We start from the raw sequence: 19,153 nt of genomic DNA on the forward strand, positions 1-19,153 counted from the left end.
GAGGCACGATGGCAATATTATATGAGTAAATCACTCACAACGTCTAACGAAATGTAAAATAAAACTTGATTTAAGAGATGAGTACTGCTCATATCTTTGTTCCCGTTTGGTAAGCGGTGTGTTCGATTGCATACATTTGAACCTTGGATCAAATTGTATAACAAATAAAGATAAAATAAGAAAAGAATATGAATTAACGATAATTGTTATGTGAGACGAGCTACCTCACATAAGATTCGAACAGGTTATCTTTACGAAATAAATTTATTTAGATTATCTATGGCTATATGACGTTTAGGTATATAGCAGGATTGGTATATGTACTCGTAGGATATATTGATTCAACAACTAGAAATAGTAGGCCAAGGTACTGCTCCTACTATGGAAATAAAGTATGGTTGGAGATAAAAAGGCTCGATCACTCTTTATTAGTACAACAACTGTTCACGCAATCAAAAGAACACCACGCACGAATATCCCTTCCTAGCTAACATCTATAATCATTCCCACAGTATCTGAGCTACACAACTGTTGGCCGATAGATATTGGATTATAGATGTAGCTGCATGATCACCCTGGATCAGCCAGGATAGCACATTACAAATCAATCCACTCTGGGATGGACGAGTAATCATCCACTTAAAGGGAAGACCTATTCTTTTACGGAAACCTCTAATTCACCGAGTATTATTTAACCATAATACATCAGTGTCAGCTATAGATTCCGATATAATCATTTCGTAGACAGCAAACAGTATAAGTGTTGTATTCAACAGCATATTACTCTTGGATTATTATATGATACTGAAATAAGAGACTACGGATCCTTATGAAGGTTAGAATAACCGTGAGTGATAGAATTGTTAGAATAATTCAAGAATATTTCATCTGTATATCCAAGACAACATTGGATGAGTAATTGACTTCATTTAGAGATAAGATATTTATAGTATTTGGATTTGATTAAATCAGATAACTTTATTTAGCACATCAAACCACAATACACAAATCTAATCTACTTAAGCTATTATCTAACTTGTTGATCCCTTACTTTAACTCTTTACATTCTGACAGAATTCAATAAGGCTGAAACGTAGACGTCGGTAGAATCAAGGAATAGTTTTTCCTGTCCGTTACGTTAGTTACAATGAATCTGCCGAAGTCCGGGTCAAAGGAACCTTTACTCAGATCAACTCACTTACCTCCTTTCACCGATCCAATCGGTCAAGGCACCGCTATAGCATGATGAACCGTGCAGTAACAATTGGGTATGCCGTTTCTTTTATCATCAGGTCATCTTGTACCTAAGAGTCTCGATAGAAAAAGTTTTTTACAATATCCACCAATCTAAATAAAAGTATTTTTTTCCTACATGGTTTTTATCTTCATTCTTTATCAGAATATTCTACGAAATAAAAGAGCATAACTTGGTCTTCACTGATTTCTTTTGTTTTCTTTTCTCTTTATATTTCTATCTCATTCGTATACAACAATAAGTCTTTATTAATAGCAGTAATCTTAGTTTTCTTTTCTTTCTCTTTGGTTTGTTTTTGAAAGAGAAATAAAGACAATGGTTTGATTTCGTTGAGCTTTCGTTTTTATTTTCTCTTGTGTTATTCTTTACCTTTTATCTTATAGTTAAGACTAGCGAACGCCACAAAACCATTCACTTAAGGCAATTTTACCTTTGACTTCATGTATCAAAATGACACGTACACAGTAGTAGTCCGCGAAATAACTCTAGCTAGATTTTCATTTACACTTTCCGAAACCATATTTATTCAAGCCGGATCATCACGTGTTTTGTTAAAATATTTATTTAATATTTTAAATTAAAATTTTTAAAAATATCAATTGGGGGGTTAGCTTAATTGGTAGAGCGTCAGATTCCAAATCTGAAGGTCAAGAGTTCAATTCTCTTACTCCTCACTTTTGTACTTTTAACCTTTATGGTGTTTGTAGCTTCAGTGGGCTGTGAGCATGAAGTTGTTTTGGTTTTTTTCTTTTTTTTTTTTTTTACATATCTCAGGTTTATACTATTTGCTTTCACACCTCATTAGAGCTTTCTTCTCTATTTAACATTACATTTTTCTGATATTATACTTTTGACGTCTGTCACCATTGAATAAATTGTAACTTGAATCTAAAACAAATCAGAGAAAATTGTTTTAGTCTTGTATTTCTTCATATATGTGTCGTGTACTGTGGTAACGATAGAGTAAGCGTACTCTTAGAATTTGAGAAGAAGATAAAGTCGATTCTTTGTCCATTCAGAGAGTTACGTTATTGTTATAGGCTCATTGGCCATTACATTCAACTATCGTTATAGCACGACATATGGCCTTCGCATAACTATCTATTTATCATTTCAACTCTGTGATCCATAGCTTATGGTTTTCTTATTGTTACATAAATCGTACCTGAATTTGTACAAAAAAAAATAAATAAAAAAAAAATAGATATTTTGGGCATGTTCTGCTCAGTTCTGAAACTGCCAACAGAGGATGTATTTACAGAGAACCATACACTAAAATTGGTAAGACATTGGAAAATTCTCTCGATATCATTTGTATACAATAATTAATGTCAAAGTTTAATCTGCTGACAGTGCCTTACAGAGGTTTCAATACTCGATGACCCCTAAAGACCACTCTAGAAAATGCAGATCCTCTATATCAACAAGACAGAGGTTAGTTGCCTTGCTGGAAATTCTTGTACCTTCTGCGAACTAGATCACCCTATTTCTTACTTCCCTCAGATCTGCACATTTCACTATTTACCCTACAGCTTTTGAGATCATATCAATAATAAACTGTACCTTGGATTTTAAACAAAAAAATAAAATAATCAAAAATTTGAATAATCTATGACTATTCAATCTTCATTTATGGTACAAGATATAATGCAAGATCAGTCATCGGATTTACAGAATGTGCGGCTAAAACCGTAAAAATTCGAGCGTTTCTTTTGTGCCTATTTCAGCTGCCTATGAGCCATGCCAGTAACTACCCTGCGATAATCTTACAAGCACTGTGTCAATTACTGAATCACCGCCTTGTACTAACGGGATTCCACTCGCCCGGTGTAAAAGTATCCCCAAAACCTGAAGGCTCTGCAGTATCTGACCCAAGTTCTTGATCTATCGGGCACGATTGTCAGAACTGAAGACTCATCCCTTTCTCAAGAACAGAAAAATTGCGTTACCTTCTTTAATGGCCGCTTCATCTAATGCTCGTTTTGCTTCCTTCTCCTCTTCTGTTCTCATTTTTTTTAACTCTAGTTTACGCTATAAAAGTGATATTAACATGATGGTACAAAGTAGTCATTTATAACCAAGCTTGTTTCCTTTCTTTTTCCAACCTTTTCCCATGCTTCTTCAAGTTCTTTCGCTTTACTTTGAACTGTCCATACTCGTTTTTCATCTTGAATCAACTCTGCAATGGTAGGAGGCCGATCACGAGTGTGTCTGAGCCATGATTGCCACAGCACTAAAAGTGATATTTTTTTACAACGATGTAAAAAAGACTAGAAAAACAAGATAATAGTTCAACGGCATAATAATTACCTGGTAATTTATTGTGATGAAAGACTGTAATATCATTGTCTGCTTTATCGGCCATTTGAACCCATCTTTTCATTCTACCACCTCAAAATCAAAAAAGTTATTCTACGGCTGAGTTCTCAATATATATATATTTATATTATTTTTTTTTTTTTGCATGTCGTTTCTTGAGATCTTACCTAAAGGATTAGGACATTCCCAATACTCGTTACCTTTCAAATCGTAACCGACTAATGCATGCTTTTTCCAAGGGAACTGTGTTGTTTTATATGCCAGGCGTAGTCGTTGAAGAAAAGTTTTCCCACTTGTTGACATTGGACTAATGTAAGATTGAGGTAAGATCGAACGAACGAGTGGGATATGTAAGCGTCTGTGGTTTTTTCAAAATGACAGGTGCCAGAAAGTATATGTGTATCATGCGTGCCTGGGCGGAGCTGGGGGGAGTTTTTTTTTTTTGAAGCTGGGGGGTTTCGGGCTTTTGAAAGCAACCACCCCAGAATCATCATTAGGTTCTATAAAAAGCGGTTATACTAAAACAAAGCAGATGAATACTATGACTGGGAGGATAGTACCCATTACACTCATCCACAAGCAATTTCCTTTTTAATTCTTATTCTCTGTATCAGATAAGCATTGTTTAGTGCGGCATCAAGCCCACAATGAATGGAGTAAATTTATAGAGAGCTATAATATAGTACACTGGTGTTGACTATAGAGATAAAGAAAGTTATTATCTACCGATTCAAACATAATATAATGAAGAATGAAAACAAATTCAACAGGGTATATGGATGGATTAGGTATATATTGAAACGCTGAATTCATTCGCGTCATTGTAGACAATACGAAAACGCTACAATCCCTTTCGTTCTCGTAATTTTGCCAACAGCAAACTAGAAGGAGGCCTTACTCCTGCACCACCCACTTGTTGTAAAGGCTTGAATCCAGATAGGATTCCTGAACCGAAAGGGGAAGTAGGAGCACTGTTTGTAATGGCTGTTGGCGATGAGGCGGGCGATGGAGAAGACGTTGAAGGTGTGGCAGGAGCAACACCGGGTGGTTTTCGTCCGAATCGCGGAGGAGGTGTTGCAGTGCACTGCTCAAGAAGCTGTCGTGGAGCCCCAGCATAACCTGACCGACCTGTCCATGTAGGTGTACTAATGTCAAGCTGTCGACGTTGACGACGTGACTCCTTTAATGCAGCAACAGCATTTTGGGCAACCATATTGGCTATTCGAAGGAGGATATCATTAGAGTGAGGAGCCATTCTCTCTTTTATCATGACCTCTTCTAATGTTTGCTTACCTTCCCGTTCGACAAAGACACGATCATGACTGCTGGCATCGACGATTTGATCATGCTGTAGAGCGCTTTGAATACCTGCCATATCAAACAAACTTTGGAGTACATGATCTTCGCTATCTGCATTTTCGTGACGTTCACGTTCTTTCTGTCTTTCTTCTTCTTCCATTTTTTCACCAAGACTGGAAAAAAAAAGGGGAGGAAAAAAACTGACATGAGTCTTTAACGAAAAGCGGTTTTCTTCTATTTGCTGAAAACAGAGCAAAGACTTACAATTGTTCAAGACCGCTCACGCCTTGTAATGCCTTTAATTTCCTTTCATCGTCATCATTCTTTCTCTTTTTCTTGGGTCTTTTCCGCTTGACTTCTGTTCCTTTAAACAGTTCACCTGTCTCGGTACCTACTGCATCTTCAGAGCCCAAAGTAAATAATGACTGCAAATTACTCGCGTCAAAAAATCTTCTTTGTTTGGGATCTTTCAAAATTTTGTTGGTCAAGAACTGCTTGTAAATTTGTCGATGATAGATCTTTTCTTCAATGGTTCCGCTTGTCATCAATCGATAAACAGTGACATCTTTCTTTTGACCCAAACGCCATGCTCTCTCTCTTGCCTGCATATCTGTCGAAGGATTCTAAAAAAATAAATAAAAAATGGCACGAATGGAATAAGTCACATTCCTCAAGGGAAAGTAACATTGGTTTCTCATTTACCCAGTCAGGATCAAACAATATAACTCTATCAGCACCTGTCAAATTCAGGCCAAGGCCGCCCACTTTCGTTGTCAGCAGGAAAACAAAGATGCTTTCGTTGGCATTGAATTCATTGACGAGTGCGATACGCTGTCCGACCTGTGTTGTACCATCCATCCGCAGGTACTGATAGTGCAGATGGTCCGTGACCATTTTTTCTATGATGTCGAGCATTTGTCTTGTCTGACAGAAGAGCAATACGCGATGCTTTTGCTTCTCCCACATCTTCAATAGGGCTTTGACAACGACCATTTTGCCACTGCGTTCTGGGTTACCATAGTCAGGATCGGTGCGAGGCAGGGTCAAGTCAATGAGATCAGGATGGTTACAGATTTTTCTGACGATATCGATACCGTACAAGACTTGACGACGACGCTCCAAAATAGCATCCATTTCCTTCGATCCAATGAATTGCAAGTAGGCTCGACGTTGAGGCGCAGTTAGTTTACAAAATAAAACCTGCTCCTTCTTTTTGGGCAGGTCGGAGGCGACGTCCACTTTCAAACGACGTAATAAGTAAGGGTTGATCAGATCTCGTAGGGTACAGGCACATTTGTAAGCCGTTTGCACTTGCACATTGGTTGCGTTCGCATACCCACCAATACTGATAGGAACAGAAAACTGGGATTGGAAGACGGGTAAGGTGCCCAGTCTACCAGGAAAGATAAAGTCGAACAAGGACCACAGCTCCTTCAAATTGTTTTGAATAGGAGTGCCTGATAGAATAAGGCGATGAGGCGTTTTAAATTGCTTGATGACCAAGGTGGTTTCTGAGTCTGGGTTTCTGATCTTGTGCCCCTCGTCCAATACGACATAGCCCCATCGATGCTTCAGGAGGATCTCGCGATAGGTTTGCACACCGCTGTAGGTCGTGACTAAAATGCCACCGCATTTCACGTAACGATCGACTAAAGCAGCAGCGTTGCGACCTGCTTTTGTCTGCATGATATTCCTAAATAAGCCTTTTCGGCTATTGCCTCGTTTCATAGGCTTCTTCCGTCGGGAGGTTTTGCCTCTGCGGTCTACCGTATACTTTGCTTCTTCCTCTTCTTCATCTGTTAAGCTGCCTACTTGTCGTTCTTCTTCTAGTAGTTCTTCTTCTTCTTCTTCTTCTTCACTTGCTGCAGTAAAGTTTGGTTTGACACCCGTCCCACTCGCATGTAAAATAGCTATTCGTAAAGGAGGCCGCCACTTGTGAAACTCCTGAACCCATTGTTTCATGACGGTGGCTGGGCATATAATCAAAGAGGGCAGACCAGGTCCCAATTGGTGCGAATAATAAAGACTGGATAAGAAAGCAATCACCTGGATTGTTTTTCCAAGGCCCATTTCGTCCCCTAATATACCACCCACTTGCTGTTGATGTAATTCATAAAGCCATTGCACACCTAAAGAAGGAAAAGATCCATCGGAAAGCAAAATGATCAGTGAAAGGAAAAAATTCAGCCTGGGTATCGTTTCAGTTATCCTTACATGTTTTCTGGTAGTCGAATAAGCAATCCCATAACTCACCGGGTACACTGAATTGATGATCCAATTCAATGTCTTTGAAATTGGGATGAGGTCTCAATGGCTCCTCTTCAATAGGAATATTATCCTTTTCGTCTATTTTCTCCAGTTCTGTTTCAATCTCTTCCAACGACATGTGAGCAGCTTCAGGCTTCAAAAAAGAAAAGGTGGTGGTGGGGGGGGGGGAAGAGCAATATAAATGTTCAGTTCTCTTTAATAAAAGTCCTCGACATCATGCTGTTTGTTCAAGTCCCTTACATGTGCAGCACAATAGCGAATGATCCGTCTATGATGCACCCATTCATGAAGCCGTTTCTTATAGGTTATTTCGGAACCATCGTCTTCATACGATTCATCTAGTTTATGTACCACAGGTCGTTTGCTACGCTTTCCTTCTACCAAAAGAGATGCCTCCTCTTCAATGTCCGTATCAGCATCCGCTGCTATTTCTTCTTGATCTAGTTCCTCCTCTTCATCGACATAATCGGCATCCTCCTCCTCCTCCTCTGTCACTTTTTTCCGCTTTCGCGAGACCGTCTTCTGTGCGGTTGATGTCAAAGGTTTTGGGATAACAGTCGCTCTATCATGAGGAGTATATAAATTTTGATGCGACATGGCTTCTGCACGATATCCTGAACCTGGAAAAATAGGATGCGATGTGGCTGCTGTGTCATAACGGCCGGTGGTGGAAGACGAAACGGCTTCCATGGGTATGTCCGTCGCCGTGGCTGAAGTCTCCTTGGCCTCTGTTACTGCTTCTGACGAGGGAGGTGCACCTGTAAAAGCTGTGTGTTTTGCTACTGCAAAAGGTGTGATTTTACCAATACGTATCAGATACTCTCTCTGTGTTTCATCGTGTCTCCTCGCATGTGCATCCTCTGTCGTGGTTACAGTCTGGTTCTTCTTTGTACGCTCCTGAAGACGGTCTAATATGTCTATTTTATCTTGTGTGGCCTCACGTAATCTCTTTGCTTGATGGTTGATCTTGGGTAATAATTTTTCTTTTTCTTTTTCTGTATTCTGTCTATGTTTTAATTGTTTTTTCAACTGATCTAATTGCTTTTGAGCGTCGCTGATGAGGCCCGGTTATATACAGTTCAATTGGACATGAGCAAAAGGGAAGGAGTAAAAAATTCATGCAAAAATTCATGCCATTTTTTTTTTTTTTTACTTGATTTCTTTTTCAGCCTTTTCGAGTCGTTTTTGATCCAATTCAATATCTCTTTCAGTGATGGCTTTATCCACCTGATCATTTCAATAGAGGTAGAATAAAAAAAAAAAATTGAGTGAACGTTATACGATCGCTTTAGGGACAAGGTGTAAGCATTACTTTCTGCATAATGGACTGCTCCAATTCAGTTTGATCCACCAGATTGACGCCTAGCTGTTCAAGTTCCTCATCGACCTCATTTCTTTCTGTTGCTGTTGAAGGCGAGTCGAAATCTGGCAGACTATCATTGGACAAAGATGATAATAACGAGGAAAAAGAATCCTCGCTCATTATGAAATGACAATGATAAATAAATGAAAAAGGAAAAGAGTGAAAAAAAAAAGGAAGAAAACCAGTTTCGAAGCGCAGCAGCAAAATAAGACTGATAAATTCTAAATTTATAGTCATCGTGAGGTCAATCCCAGATCAAAAAAAAAAAAAAAAAAGCCCGAACAAACAATTCTTTTGAATACTATCCTTTTCCCTTTTTCCTTCTTACTTTGTTAAGGCAGTATTGTCAGCATGTTTTCACTCTTTTAATAGTTGAAAAAAAAAAAAGATCATTGGGTTTATGGTGAGAGTGTATCTTGTACGACGTGATTTTTTAAAGGGTCTTGTCAAAGATAGCATTAAGAGATGCCCAAACAGCCTTGGGTGATTGAGCTGCATCCACACCATACCAAAGGTTCTTCTTCTTGTAGTAATCAACAACAGGAACAGTTTGTTTGTGAAAGGCATCTAAACGCTTCTTTAATGATTCGACATTATCATCGCTACGTTGAATGAGAGGTTCACCGGTAACATCATCCTTCATAGGAACCTTGGGAGGACTATAGGGGGGTTGTTTTTTTTTTGGTTAGCAGCCAGATTTCAAAGACAGACCTAGTAGGATCAAAACACTTACTTGAATTCCTTATGGTAAGTTCTGCCGGAAGCAGGATGGATCAAACGGCCAGTAATACGAGAAACAAGCAAATTATCATCAATGACCAGTTCAATGACTGAATTCAAAGGCTTCTTCTTTTCTTCGAGCATCTCATCCAATTTTTCAGCTTGAACAACTGTGCGAGGGAAACCATCTAAAATGAAGCTATCTCATTGAAAACAAAACAGAGTCATGAGTTTAGCCATCCTATACATTGCAAAAAAAAAAAAAGGCCCGTTTCAATGGATTTGTTCAGGGTTTTACTTTACCCATTTTTACACTCTTCATTATTATCCAAGTTCTCTTTAATCATGCCAACGACAATTTCATCGGAAACTAAACCACCTTCGTCCATAATCTTCTTGGCTTTCAAACCAAGAGGTGTCTTGGCAGCCACGGCGGCTCTTAACATATCACCCGTAGCCAAATGACAAACACAAAACTTGTCTTTGATAGCAGGTGCTTGAGTTCCTTTACCTGCACCAGGAGGACCCATAATGACCATGCGCAATTGTTGCTTGGGTACTTCGGCCTTGGCGATCTTTTTCTCGAGAGCCTCAAATTTTTCGTGGAGTTGGCCGATCTTTTTATTGATTTCTTCGAGAATGGCGGAATGTTGATCAGACATGATGTCGTTATTGCTTTTTTTTTTGTTTACAAAAAGGAGAGAGAGAGAGGGGAAGAAAATTAGAAAAAAAAAGGGTGTATTTTTTTGTTTATTTTTTTGGGTTAGGTATCTCACACTCTCCCCACTGATATTCAATGCTGCTTTAATTATATTACGTTATCAAATCACAAAAGACCCTCTCTCTCCACACTACTCACACCCGCCTATGTCTCTGAAAGTTTGTCCGATGGTCAAACTAGCAGGGGGTTCCTGAACTCCACACTCTTTCGCAACAAGACGACGACGCGTTCAATTTTAAAACCAGCAGAGCTGCAGTTTCATGTCCCGCGCTCGGCTTCTTTCATGAGATTTGTCTTTCACACTGGAGACATGGTATCAACAATGGCTGCCGTATCCTGCTATTGGCTATCGAATACGTACAATGCCGTCTATCGTTCGGCAGATCATCAGGGAAAAAAATAAAATAAAATAAACCATTGGACTTTTTTTTTTTTTTTTTTTTTTTTTTTTTCCTGTAGTGTCAAATGAGGTGCGTTCGTCCTTGACACATGGTCTCAAAGACGGTTCTTTTAGGCACACGGATGGCAGAAAGCAGCGCTCGTACATCGACCTGAAATAGGTCATACTATGACAATGAAAGCTGGATGCTAAAAAACTAAAATAAAAAAAGCAAACATGGATGAATGATTCATAATGAATTGCAACTGTGCTTTATTAATCAAGTATCTTGTGTAAACAATTTTGAAACTGTAACTTGACAGTGTCCTTTGACTATGTACATGTATTAGCCTTTTTTTTTTTTTTTTTTTTTTTTTTTTTTTTTTTTTTTTTTCCTTGCATGAAAAAGGAAAACGCTTCCAAATTAGAAAAAAAAAAGATGAAAAAAAAAGAAAAAAATCTGGCTTTTTACCATTCTATTATTGCTGATTCACTCAACAACATCAACATGATGACAGACCACAAAAAAGAGGAGAATCAGTGCCAAGCAAAAAGAGGACGAAAGGCTAAAATGGCGGCAGAGTCAAAGATATCGATGTATAACCAACAGAAAAACAAAGACTTGCGTGCACGACGAAAGAAAAAGTTAGTGGTGTATATACCACTCTATATTCACGACGAGCGATTGCTCGCCAGTAATGAAGAAGAAAGCGTACAAAAAGTAAACGATGAATACAAAGAAGGAGAGAAACGATCCACAGTAAGCGACGCTGAAGAAGAAGAAGAAGGTAAGACACAAGGCCCATTATGGAAACAAAACAGCCAGTGAGTCCAATTCAGAACGACCTACTTAATAAGCAGTGCTTTGTTCGGATAGCCACTGAACATGCAGCATCATTACGGATGCTGGACGATCCACGCATCGTGTCGGAATCGGATACAAGTTTTTATGAAGCATCGGATACAGACGGTGACGATGATCCCGAAGAATTCATACAGAATAAAAAGTTGAAAAGAGACAAAGCGATAAAGAAAAAAGAAGCCGAATGCATTTTTCAGTGTATGGATTGCGCCTTGTCGTTTGCAAGTAAAGGCAGCTATTTCTTTCATCTACGACACACGCATAACCAGCATAAAATTCCATTTCGATCACGTGGATTAGATACAAAGAACAAAGACTTTATACCCGACTTTGAGCAAGACACGATTGAAGACATCACTATACATCATGTAGAAACGCAGGTTCAAGATCAACCCAAGATCACTGCAGCGACGACACAAAAAAAAGTACTTGTAGATAGCCATGTGAACGCGCCGTCTAGTGAAGAAAGTCTGGATGAAGAGGATGTATCTATAAAAGAGCCCATGATTCCAATCACCCTACCCGCTACCAGACTGCCTTTTTATTGTCAGTTATGCAACAGGTTGGAACTGAATGAGATAAGATATCAACTCCATATGCAGTTATACCATGCTAAATCGACAACATCCATAAGAAGTGATAAAAAGGAAAATGCAGGTGAAGCGTACCAATGCCCTATCTGCGACATAGTCAAGCCCAATCGACGATCTTATTTAAAGCATTTGAGCATCATTCATAAACAAGTACCGTCGCCCAAATAAAAATGACAATGTAGGGGGATATCCTCCTTGATTGTGTTTGACGACTACGCTTAGTCTATGAAAGAATATATATAAAAAAAAAAAAAAAGATGAATGCATCATTTAAAGGAAAATGAGGCTGGATAATGCGAAAAGAATAGTTTGTATCATTTAAGAAAGGTAAAGGGAAAAAGGCCGAAATGGTCGCCATGAGTGTAACCAAGGACATAGTGCTGTTGTTGAATGTGCAGAAAAGCGAATCTTAATCCCTTGGTAGAATCGTAGGCGTTTCAACGGTCTTTGTGCGATGGTGCTTGATGAGCACCAAGCGTAAAATCAGTGACTAAAACGAGAGCAACCAAGAATGAAGTGAGAATAAGCAAGTGTGTTTGAAAAAGAAAGCTAAAGCCGCAGATTCTCCACTGAAAGGACAAGGAGTAAAAGATAGGCAAATGGAGGCTAGTTACATGAACACCTTTTTTTTTACCCAAAATGTGCCAAAAGTGTGTCTTGACTTTGTCTCAACAATCCAACCCATCTTGCTCCAGAAGGATACTGCTATTTTTCTCAATGTTACCCTTTTGCAAAATTACGACATTGGGAGTGCAACGAATTTTTTGATTTTTTTTTTTTTTCTGAGAAATAAAGTATATAATTCTTTTTCCTGTGATTTCCTTTCATGAGTATTCCTGTATTCTCTTTTTTGTTGTACACCATTTCTTCTGTTTCCATGCCCTTTTTTTTTCATTTTAACAAAATTAGGTGCTCTTTTTTAATAATCGAAAAAAGATATTAAAAACACACGTACCAACAATGGATGAAACACCGAAAGTCCGAACCTAACAGAAATATACATACAAAGATATATTTGATCTTCTATTGTCTTTTCTGTCTTTCATATTAGCCAATAACATATAAAGAAAAGAAACAAATTGACGCAGAGGCTAGAATATTTGCTCCTACGTCAGCATGTGTCAAATCATCTTCTGTTTTTCCATCGACACTAACTATAATAGTATTGGGAAGAAAATATTCCCTAACTTTCATAATCAAAAAAAAATGAATACTGACTATAAATGTGTTTAAAAGACGGCGTATTTTCTTATTGGTCAATAAAAGGTGGCGTGAGCTTTTCATTAGATCTTTTTTTCATTTAAATGAACGTGGAAAATGGGTTAAGCTTTTCACATTTTGTAAGATGTTAAACAAGGGTTCTTGTGGAGTGGGGGGAGGGGGGTTTTTGCGCGCTTTTACAAAAAGTAAGAAATGGGATTCCCTTTTTAACAAATAAAACAAAAAGATTCCAACTCAATTAACCAATCATCAACGTTCTTACCCCTCTTTTTTTTTTTCTGTCTTTCCCCTTTTTTTCATTTTACACATACACAAACTAATTGGAGAACCTGTTTCGTACGACATAAAAACTTGCAACAAAGAGAATTCCAAAAAGTTGGCTCTTAGAAATTAACAAAAAAAAAAAAAAAAAAAAAAAAAAAGTAGAATTGTCAATCATTCATAATTCATAATTTCATAATTCATAATTTATCTTTTTTTTTTTTCGTTTTTCATTAATTAAAAAATAAAATAAAAAAGAAATGTTGTCAGTGAATAATATGTTAAACCACCACCAGCAACAACAAAAACAGCAGCAACAGCAATCTACTACTAGAACGACTTATAAAAGACCGGCCATTTTAGATATCCATACTCTGCTCAACAATAATGATAATGATATCAAAAGCCCTTTATTATCACCTTCATTGACTTTATCGTCGTCTTCTCCTACAACCAGTGTTTATTCTGCTTATTCAACAACGAGTAACACCAACAAAAAGAAAAGGAAGAATAGTCATGATTCGTTTATATCTTCCTGCTCTACATTGACAACGACATCTACAGTAACAACACCCACTTTCTATCACCACACTCATTCTAGAGAGGAGAGCAGTGATAACGATACGGATGAGGAAGATCGGGAGGAGGCGGATGAGGAGGGTCACCACCATGAGCATCATTTGAAAGCGAAAAGAAGAAGAGCCAACACAAAACAACTAGAGGTGTTGAACAGAGTGTTTGAACGCACCTTCTTTCCGTCCACGCAAATGCGCGCAGAATTGGGCCGTCAATTAGGCATGAGTCCACGTACAGTGCAGATCTGGTTTCAAAATAGACGTCAAGCTATGCGTACGAGAGAGAAGCAAAAACTGATAAAGATGAACCGTCCGCAAGAAAAATAATTACTCTTTCTTGCTTATAGTCTAATGTAGTAAATAATATAATAACAGACTCCACATACCCCTATTATACCTTTCTTTCATATTTTTTCTTTTTTTTTTTTAATATACGCTTGTTCACGATGAACAAAAAGAAAAATTTTCCCTTATTTGTCATTGTCATTTTTCCTGTTTCTGATCCCAGGGAGGGGGAGACAGTATTTTTTTGTAAATAAAAAAAAATTATATTTCGGACTTTCAATAATATGAAAACTGTGTTTGCATTTTCAAACAGAATGATCCAATCTTCTTCAAATGGGGTGTCTTTTTGTTTTGAAGTCCGATTGCCAAGGTTTCAATTGGGAAAAGCCAAGCAGAAAAAGGAAAGGGGTCAAGGGCCCACCCCTTTTTCTCCAAGGTTTTTAACTTTAAAAAGCTCACATTCCCGTCCAATCAAAAACACTTTTCAATTACATCGAAAACTTATGAAATCGTAGATCTACTGTTTTTTCGCTTGGACTTATCGCACGAAATGGTTAAAATTGAGACATTTTACTATTTAAATTTAGATTGTTTAACAATATTTTAGGATACCAGCTCAGTTTTTGGGATTATACCTTTTCTGTCAAAATGCTCAATGCCCAAATGTGCGGCTTACTCATACCTTAAAGCACAGCATATTTATTCTACCTGGGTATGAGTAAGAAGTCCAAGCATCAATTAATAAAACTGTAAAAAATATACAGTAGTAATTCATACAAGATGAAGCCACCCAAACACGTAAATATCTTTAAGCAGTCTGTTCTGAAGAACTGACAGCACCATCTTCGGTACGGCGATCTCTGTTGTATGGACCACGTCTTTCCTGGCCAGTTCAGATGGACTTGACAATGGTGATAATGTTTTTTGGAGGCATCAACATCGCATTGCCCGCAGTACTTGGCAAGTTTTACATACTTTAGTACTGTAGAGTCTTGAGCCCTCTTGAATTTTTACGTCTTCCATTTCGTCACTCTTGCAATTGTTACAAATCTAATAAGGAAGATTATCAAGTTACTTATCTGTTCATAGTCGTCTGTGATAAAGTAGTTGACAAATAGTTGGGCTCTGAAAATAACTTGACGGATCTGGCTTTCTTTTTTCTACCTCATCTTGGCTTTTCTCCTTTTGCCTTGTCCAACGTTTTCTGAAAGTCATCTTTATAACCTGCTGCTTTCCTTTTCCTACCTGAAGTGTAGAATGCGTTTACATACGATCTGCTTTACATAATGGAACAGAACTTACTACTACCATAAAGAAAACACTTGTACAACCCCTTATCTAAGTGACCCTGCTGCCCACAGTGGGTGCATGTTGCTGTAAATAATGACTTTAACAGAATTGGTCGTACTTGATGCAGTTTAATAGAGTTAGTTTACCTTCTTTCAACTCGAGCCGTTTCATTTGAAGCTTTTCTTTCAAATAGTTTTTGGCTTCTTTGGACGGCATTGGGTAAAATTATCATGCAGAAAGAAAAGAATAATGGGCGAAAAAAACCACTGTATAAGCAGACAACCTTTGATAAATAAGATCATAGAAGATGAGATGACAAGCCATAGCTCAATATATCTTACGAAGAAAATTTATGCAGCAATGCTATTGCCAGAGATTATCAGAGATGTGTATTTGAAATAATAATTAGTCACACATCGGTGAGGAGTGGGATAGAGACGACAAAGACAATCTCTGTGGTAAATAATCCATCTAAGGCGGCTGCTTCCCGCAAGAGCTGCAATGAAGGCAGGCTCAACGAAATAACATTGTGGAGTTTACTGAAAGTGTCGTCCAAATTTTAGAAATAGATTGTCTGAAATTATTGCTTTGAATTGTCTAAATTTTGGTTAATGAAAAAATTCAATTTTTATTTGAAAAAGTCTGATTTTCAACCGAAAATACTCTGGTAAACAAAGTTCAAGCCTAACATTCCTTTTACGTGGAATAAAATGTATGTAGAATGGAGTGTATTAAAGTACGAGATGATATGATGCAGTTGTAGAATAAAAGAATGGCTTTCTCTTTTTTTTTGTTTTATTTTCCCTCCTTTTTTCGAGTAATATTAAATTATGTCAAATACTCCGGTTACACCGTCTACAAGCATCAATAAAAAAAGGTCTTCTTTACCCTTTTCAATTAAAAGAAAAAAGAAAAATAGTTCTTCGCAAATCGACTTTGATCCTTTATTATTGGTGACTACAGACGTGACTCTCGGAAAAAAGAATGAGTAAAGAACACGAAATATCTCAAGTTGCATAGGAATGATAACACTGACAATGCTAGGATAATGTGTTTATAGACAATGTCAACAGCAACATGAACAAAAGACTGTCTATCATTATTTACCCTCTAAAACTGCTTCTGAATGTACGAAACATCATTGCTGGAAAAAAGCATGTCCTTTTTCCTCGTCACTAACATACTCATTTGCTACTATCTCCAGCTCACATAAAACTATTAGACAAAGAAGAACAAATCAAGTCATTAGAGGTATTCAGCATAAATGTACATTCAACGTTGACATACAGATACTTATCCCATCTATCAGGAAGACCTGATTAAAGTACAACGAGACCTAGACTTCACTCGACACAGATATCGCTTGAAAGAGAATGAAATGAACGCTTTTGAAAAAGAGATAAAAGGTAAAATATCAACGTCAATTACATAATCCACTGCGCTTGACCCCCTCACCTCCATCCCATCTGCACAGAGACGTATGCCAAAGAAAAGAACGAGCTCGAGCTTGAATTCAATGTTTTCAAACAAGCACATATTGACAAAATACAAACCCTCACGTGCGCCATTGAAAAGCTATACAAACTAAACCTACTCTATCGATATCATTTAAAAAAGAATCAAATTGTTATTCAAGAGGAAGAAGAACAAGAAGCTATAACAGCAGACGACTTCCGTCTAAGTCATATCATTCCGTCAGAAGAGCCATTTACCAGCAGCAACAACGTCCATCTGAACAGTAAAATGACACAGGATATGGAAAAAGTCTTTAAAACTGTCTTTCAACAACTTCAACCACAACAGCAACAACAAGACGCGAAAAGACGTGCTTTGTTATGGTCCAATCTGTTTGTAAGCGTATAATATCTTTTTTTTTATGCCTTGTCTTGGGCTACCGATACAGCTATCACTGATAGAAAACGATCTAACTCTTCCATAGGCCACTACCAAGTTGATCAAAGATGAGGTAGATCGGTTTCATGCCTGGAAATCTGTTCCTGTTGCTGACTTGATAAACCTACTCCGGGCTGATAATAATCCCGCTGCTACTTTACACAAATCAACATAAGGATAATTCTATGTACGTTGTTTCGAAAAAAAAACCCAACCCATTCATAGGCAGCCATGGATTGGAATCAAGTAACGATGTTTGAAAAAATGAAATAAAGATGCTTCTTCTTATTGTTGCTCAATCTTGTCGAACAACTGGTTGCTTTTTTTTTGTTTTCTTGAGTAGATGGACGAATGGCTCTCCACTACAATCTATCACAACGATTCTTTACCCATCTATAATCAAAGTGAATCAAAACTCGCCGTGTTGAACACGTTACGAGCATTGGATCTAGACTCTGCTGACTTATTTGACCATGTTCTTTGCAATGATGGCAGTAAATTTGAAATTGGAGTCATGGAAAAGTTTTTGTTTTGCTTCCATCCTAGATCAAACTAACTTTTTTGAATAATTTTTTAAAGTTGCAGAAGTCATCTTGACTAAGGCAGGACAAGTTAAATTAGACGCACTGGCGAGTTTAGCAAGTTCACTGGGCATTGAATCTGTTGAATTGAGCAAGTAATGACCCTATCTATACATATACACGGATAGCTGCTTTTATACCAACTTTTTTATTTATTTTTTGAAAACCCTGACTTAATACGCATTTTCTATTGTATTCAAAAAGTTACATTACAGCCATCACTTCATTTACAATAGAACATATGGAAACACAACACACACTTCGCTCTTTGGGAGAATTAGAATACTCTTTGGATGAGTATCGTCGCGATGCAGAACAACATTTGCAAAGCATGACAGAGTAAAACAAACAAGAAAAAAAGTATTATTTTTTAAAAAAAAAAGACCAACCAAGGGGCTCACAACAACTTCTCTCCGCACGATATTAAAAAAAAATAAACCCACAAAAATAAAAAGTATTCTGACTGAATTAAGGCAAAGCAGAAAGAAAACCAATATGGGTGAAAGCCAACAACATCATGCCAAATATATCCAGGACGCGACAAAAGAATACCTCGTTTTAAAGGTTTGAAAAGGATCACTTGCTTCGTTTTAGGTACTCTCTGATATTCACCTCTCTATTGTCTGCTATCCGAATAGGAACATTATGAAAGTCTAGCTGTAGAAGAAAAGAGTATCAGGTTAAGCCAGCTACATGATCTCGAGAAGAATATAACAAACATAGAGCAATCATTACAAGATAAAAGTAACATATTAGACACATACAAAGTCCTGCCACCTGTAAGCAATTGTTTTCCGACGGCACCCATCTACCTGAAACGCTGTAATGTAACCTCATTCTTCCGTAGGATATGAGACAAGCTTCACTGAAAATGCAAAAAGCAGAAGAACGTTTGGTAAGCTCTTCTTTTCATTAACAATCATTGGTCCGCTCTAACGTGATTTATCTCCTATTCTTTCTATGTGTGTGTATTTTAAAAGCGTAACTTATTACAAGAGAAGGAGAATTTGCTTCATGAAATAGCACATAGTGTACAGGACTATTGAATTTCAAACTAGCCTTTCTCTTTCTACACCTTATTTATTAGAGGAATAAAAATGAATGGATTCTTTTAAAGCATAACTCAATGAAGTAGTTTTTAAACGCTTTTTAATATATGTTTATATAACTGTACTTTTTGCCTAAACATATTTTTTTGTTCCTTAGAGAAGTACATAGTCCAATCTGATGCACAAAAAAAACAAACGCTTTATGGTTGGTGGAATTAG

The 19,153-nt window shown here is 37.5% G+C and overlaps 9 protein-coding genes and 1 non-coding gene across 10 annotated transcripts; 6 read left to right on the forward strand and 4 right to left on the reverse strand.

The window, feature by feature from the left end:
• Window positions 1-77: 77 nt before the first annotated feature.
• On the forward strand, window positions 78-1,978 carry BDF20DRAFT_838649 (uncharacterized protein; the record flags this gene model as incomplete). Its single annotated transcript, XM_053079189.1, has 4 exons — window positions 78-109; window positions 299-367; window positions 1,143-1,268; window positions 1,867-1,978. 4 exons carry the CDS (start codon window positions 78-80, stop codon window positions 1,976-1,978), a joined length of 339 nt encoding a protein of 112 aa, XP_052932957.1.
• On the forward strand, window positions 1,857-1,929 carry BDF20DRAFT_t137. The gene has a single exon. It is a non-coding gene; the product is annotated as a tRNA-Trp (tRNA).
• Window positions 1,979-3,047: 1,069 nt separating the features above from the next.
• Window positions 3,048-3,877, reverse strand: BDF20DRAFT_825957 (uncharacterized protein; the record flags this gene model as incomplete). Its single annotated transcript, XM_053078021.1, has 5 exons — window positions 3,048-3,133; window positions 3,205-3,274; window positions 3,361-3,488; window positions 3,566-3,646; window positions 3,742-3,877. 5 exons carry the CDS (start codon window positions 3,875-3,877, stop codon window positions 3,048-3,050), a joined length of 501 nt encoding a protein of 166 aa, XP_052932958.1.
• A 538-nt stretch (window positions 3,878-4,415) lies between these two features.
• On the reverse strand, window positions 4,416-8,624 carry BDF20DRAFT_838651 (SNF2 family N-terminal domain-containing protein; the record flags this gene model as incomplete). Its single annotated transcript, XM_053079190.1, has 8 exons — window positions 4,416-4,792; window positions 4,868-5,046; window positions 5,138-5,496; window positions 5,576-7,002; window positions 7,088-7,274; window positions 7,382-8,147; window positions 8,295-8,368; window positions 8,454-8,624. The coding sequence occupies 8 exons, from the start codon at window positions 8,622-8,624 to the stop codon at window positions 4,416-4,418; spliced, it is 3,540 nt and encodes a 1,179-aa protein (XP_052932959.1).
• Window positions 8,625-8,937: 313 nt separating this feature from the next.
• Window positions 8,938-9,886, reverse strand: BDF20DRAFT_916106 (adenylate kinase-domain-containing protein; the record flags this gene model as incomplete). Its single annotated transcript, XM_053084408.1, has 3 exons — window positions 8,938-9,163; window positions 9,238-9,423; window positions 9,528-9,886. The coding sequence occupies 3 exons, from the start codon at window positions 9,884-9,886 to the stop codon at window positions 8,938-8,940; spliced, it is 771 nt and encodes a 256-aa protein (XP_052932960.1).
• Window positions 9,887-10,727: 841 nt separating this feature from the next.
• BDF20DRAFT_890315 (uncharacterized protein) lies at window positions 10,728-11,222 on the reverse strand. Its single transcript, XM_053082190.1, has one exon. The coding sequence runs from the start codon at window positions 11,128-11,130 to the stop codon at window positions 10,891-10,893; it is 240 nt and encodes a 79-aa protein (XP_052932961.1). The 5' UTR covers window positions 11,131-11,222; the 3' UTR covers window positions 10,728-10,890.
• BDF20DRAFT_890317 (uncharacterized protein) lies at window positions 10,728-12,081 on the forward strand. Its single transcript, XM_053082191.1, has one exon. The coding sequence runs from the start codon at window positions 11,132-11,134 to the stop codon at window positions 11,945-11,947; it is 816 nt and encodes a 271-aa protein (XP_052932962.1). The 5' UTR covers window positions 10,728-11,131; the 3' UTR covers window positions 11,948-12,081.
• A 1,346-nt stretch (window positions 12,082-13,427) lies between these two features.
• Window positions 13,428-14,520, forward strand: BDF20DRAFT_890329 (uncharacterized protein). The gene has a single exon (XM_053082192.1). It carries the CDS (start codon window positions 13,522-13,524, stop codon window positions 14,161-14,163), a length of 642 nt encoding a protein of 213 aa, XP_052932963.1. The 5' UTR covers window positions 13,428-13,521; the 3' UTR covers window positions 14,164-14,520.
• A 1,708-nt stretch (window positions 14,521-16,228) lies between these two features.
• On the forward strand, window positions 16,229-17,454 carry BDF20DRAFT_890339 (uncharacterized protein). Its single transcript, XM_053082193.1, has 5 exons — window positions 16,229-16,399; window positions 16,472-16,539; window positions 16,616-16,662; window positions 16,721-16,817; window positions 16,886-17,454. The coding sequence occupies exons 1-5, from the start codon at window positions 16,242-16,244 to the stop codon at window positions 17,272-17,274; spliced, it is 759 nt and encodes a 252-aa protein (XP_052932964.1). The 5' UTR covers window positions 16,229-16,241; the 3' UTR covers window positions 17,275-17,454.
• BDF20DRAFT_890342 (uncharacterized protein) lies at window positions 17,455-19,007 on the forward strand. The gene is made up of 8 exons (XM_053082194.1): window positions 17,455-17,550; window positions 17,648-17,798; window positions 17,884-17,980; window positions 18,090-18,224; window positions 18,341-18,449; window positions 18,524-18,664; window positions 18,733-18,780; window positions 18,866-19,007. Exons 1-8 carry the CDS (start codon window positions 17,536-17,538, stop codon window positions 18,929-18,931), a joined length of 762 nt encoding a protein of 253 aa, XP_052932965.1. The 5' UTR covers window positions 17,455-17,535; the 3' UTR covers window positions 18,932-19,007.
• Window positions 19,008-19,153: the final 146 nt, after the last annotated feature.

Source organism: Mycotypha africana (assembly GCF_025528875.1).
Source record: "Mycotypha africana strain NRRL 2978 chromosome Unknown BDF20scaffold_10, whole genome shotgun sequence".
In the NCBI taxonomy this organism is placed as follows: Eukaryota; Fungi; Mucoromycota; class Mucoromycetes; order Mucorales; family Mycotyphaceae; genus Mycotypha; species Mycotypha africana.

Coding starts and splice junctions, on each gene's coding strand:
- BDF20DRAFT_890329 (XM_053082192.1), top strand. CDS start 13,522: ATGTTGTCAGTGAATAATATGTTAAACCACCACCAGCAACAACAAAAA.
- BDF20DRAFT_890315 (XM_053082190.1), bottom strand. CDS start 11,130: ATGGGCCTTGTGTCTTACCTTCTTCTTCTTCTTCAGCGTCGCTTACTG.
- BDF20DRAFT_890317 (XM_053082191.1), top strand. CDS start 11,132: ATGGAAACAAAACAGCCAGTGAGTCCAATTCAGAACGACCTACTTAAT.
- BDF20DRAFT_890339 (XM_053082193.1), top strand. CDS start 16,242: ATGTCAAATACTCCGGTTACACCGTCTACAAGCATCAATAAAAAAAGG. Junction 16,540..16,615: donor CTCTAAAACTGCTTCTGAAT/GTACGAAACATC, acceptor TACTATCTCCAG/CTCACATAAAACTATTAGAC. Junction 16,818..16,885: donor TTTTGAAAAAGAGATAAAAG/GTAAAATATCAA, acceptor CCATCTGCACAG/AGACGTATGCCAAAGAAAAG.
- BDF20DRAFT_890342 (XM_053082194.1), top strand. Junction 17,981..18,089: donor GAATCTGTTGAATTGAGCAA/GTAATGACCCTA, acceptor GTATTCAAAAAG/TTACATTACAGCCATCACTT. Junction 18,225..18,340: donor CATTTGCAAAGCATGACAGA/GTAAAACAAACA, acceptor AAAAATAAAAAG/TATTCTGACTGAATTAAGGC.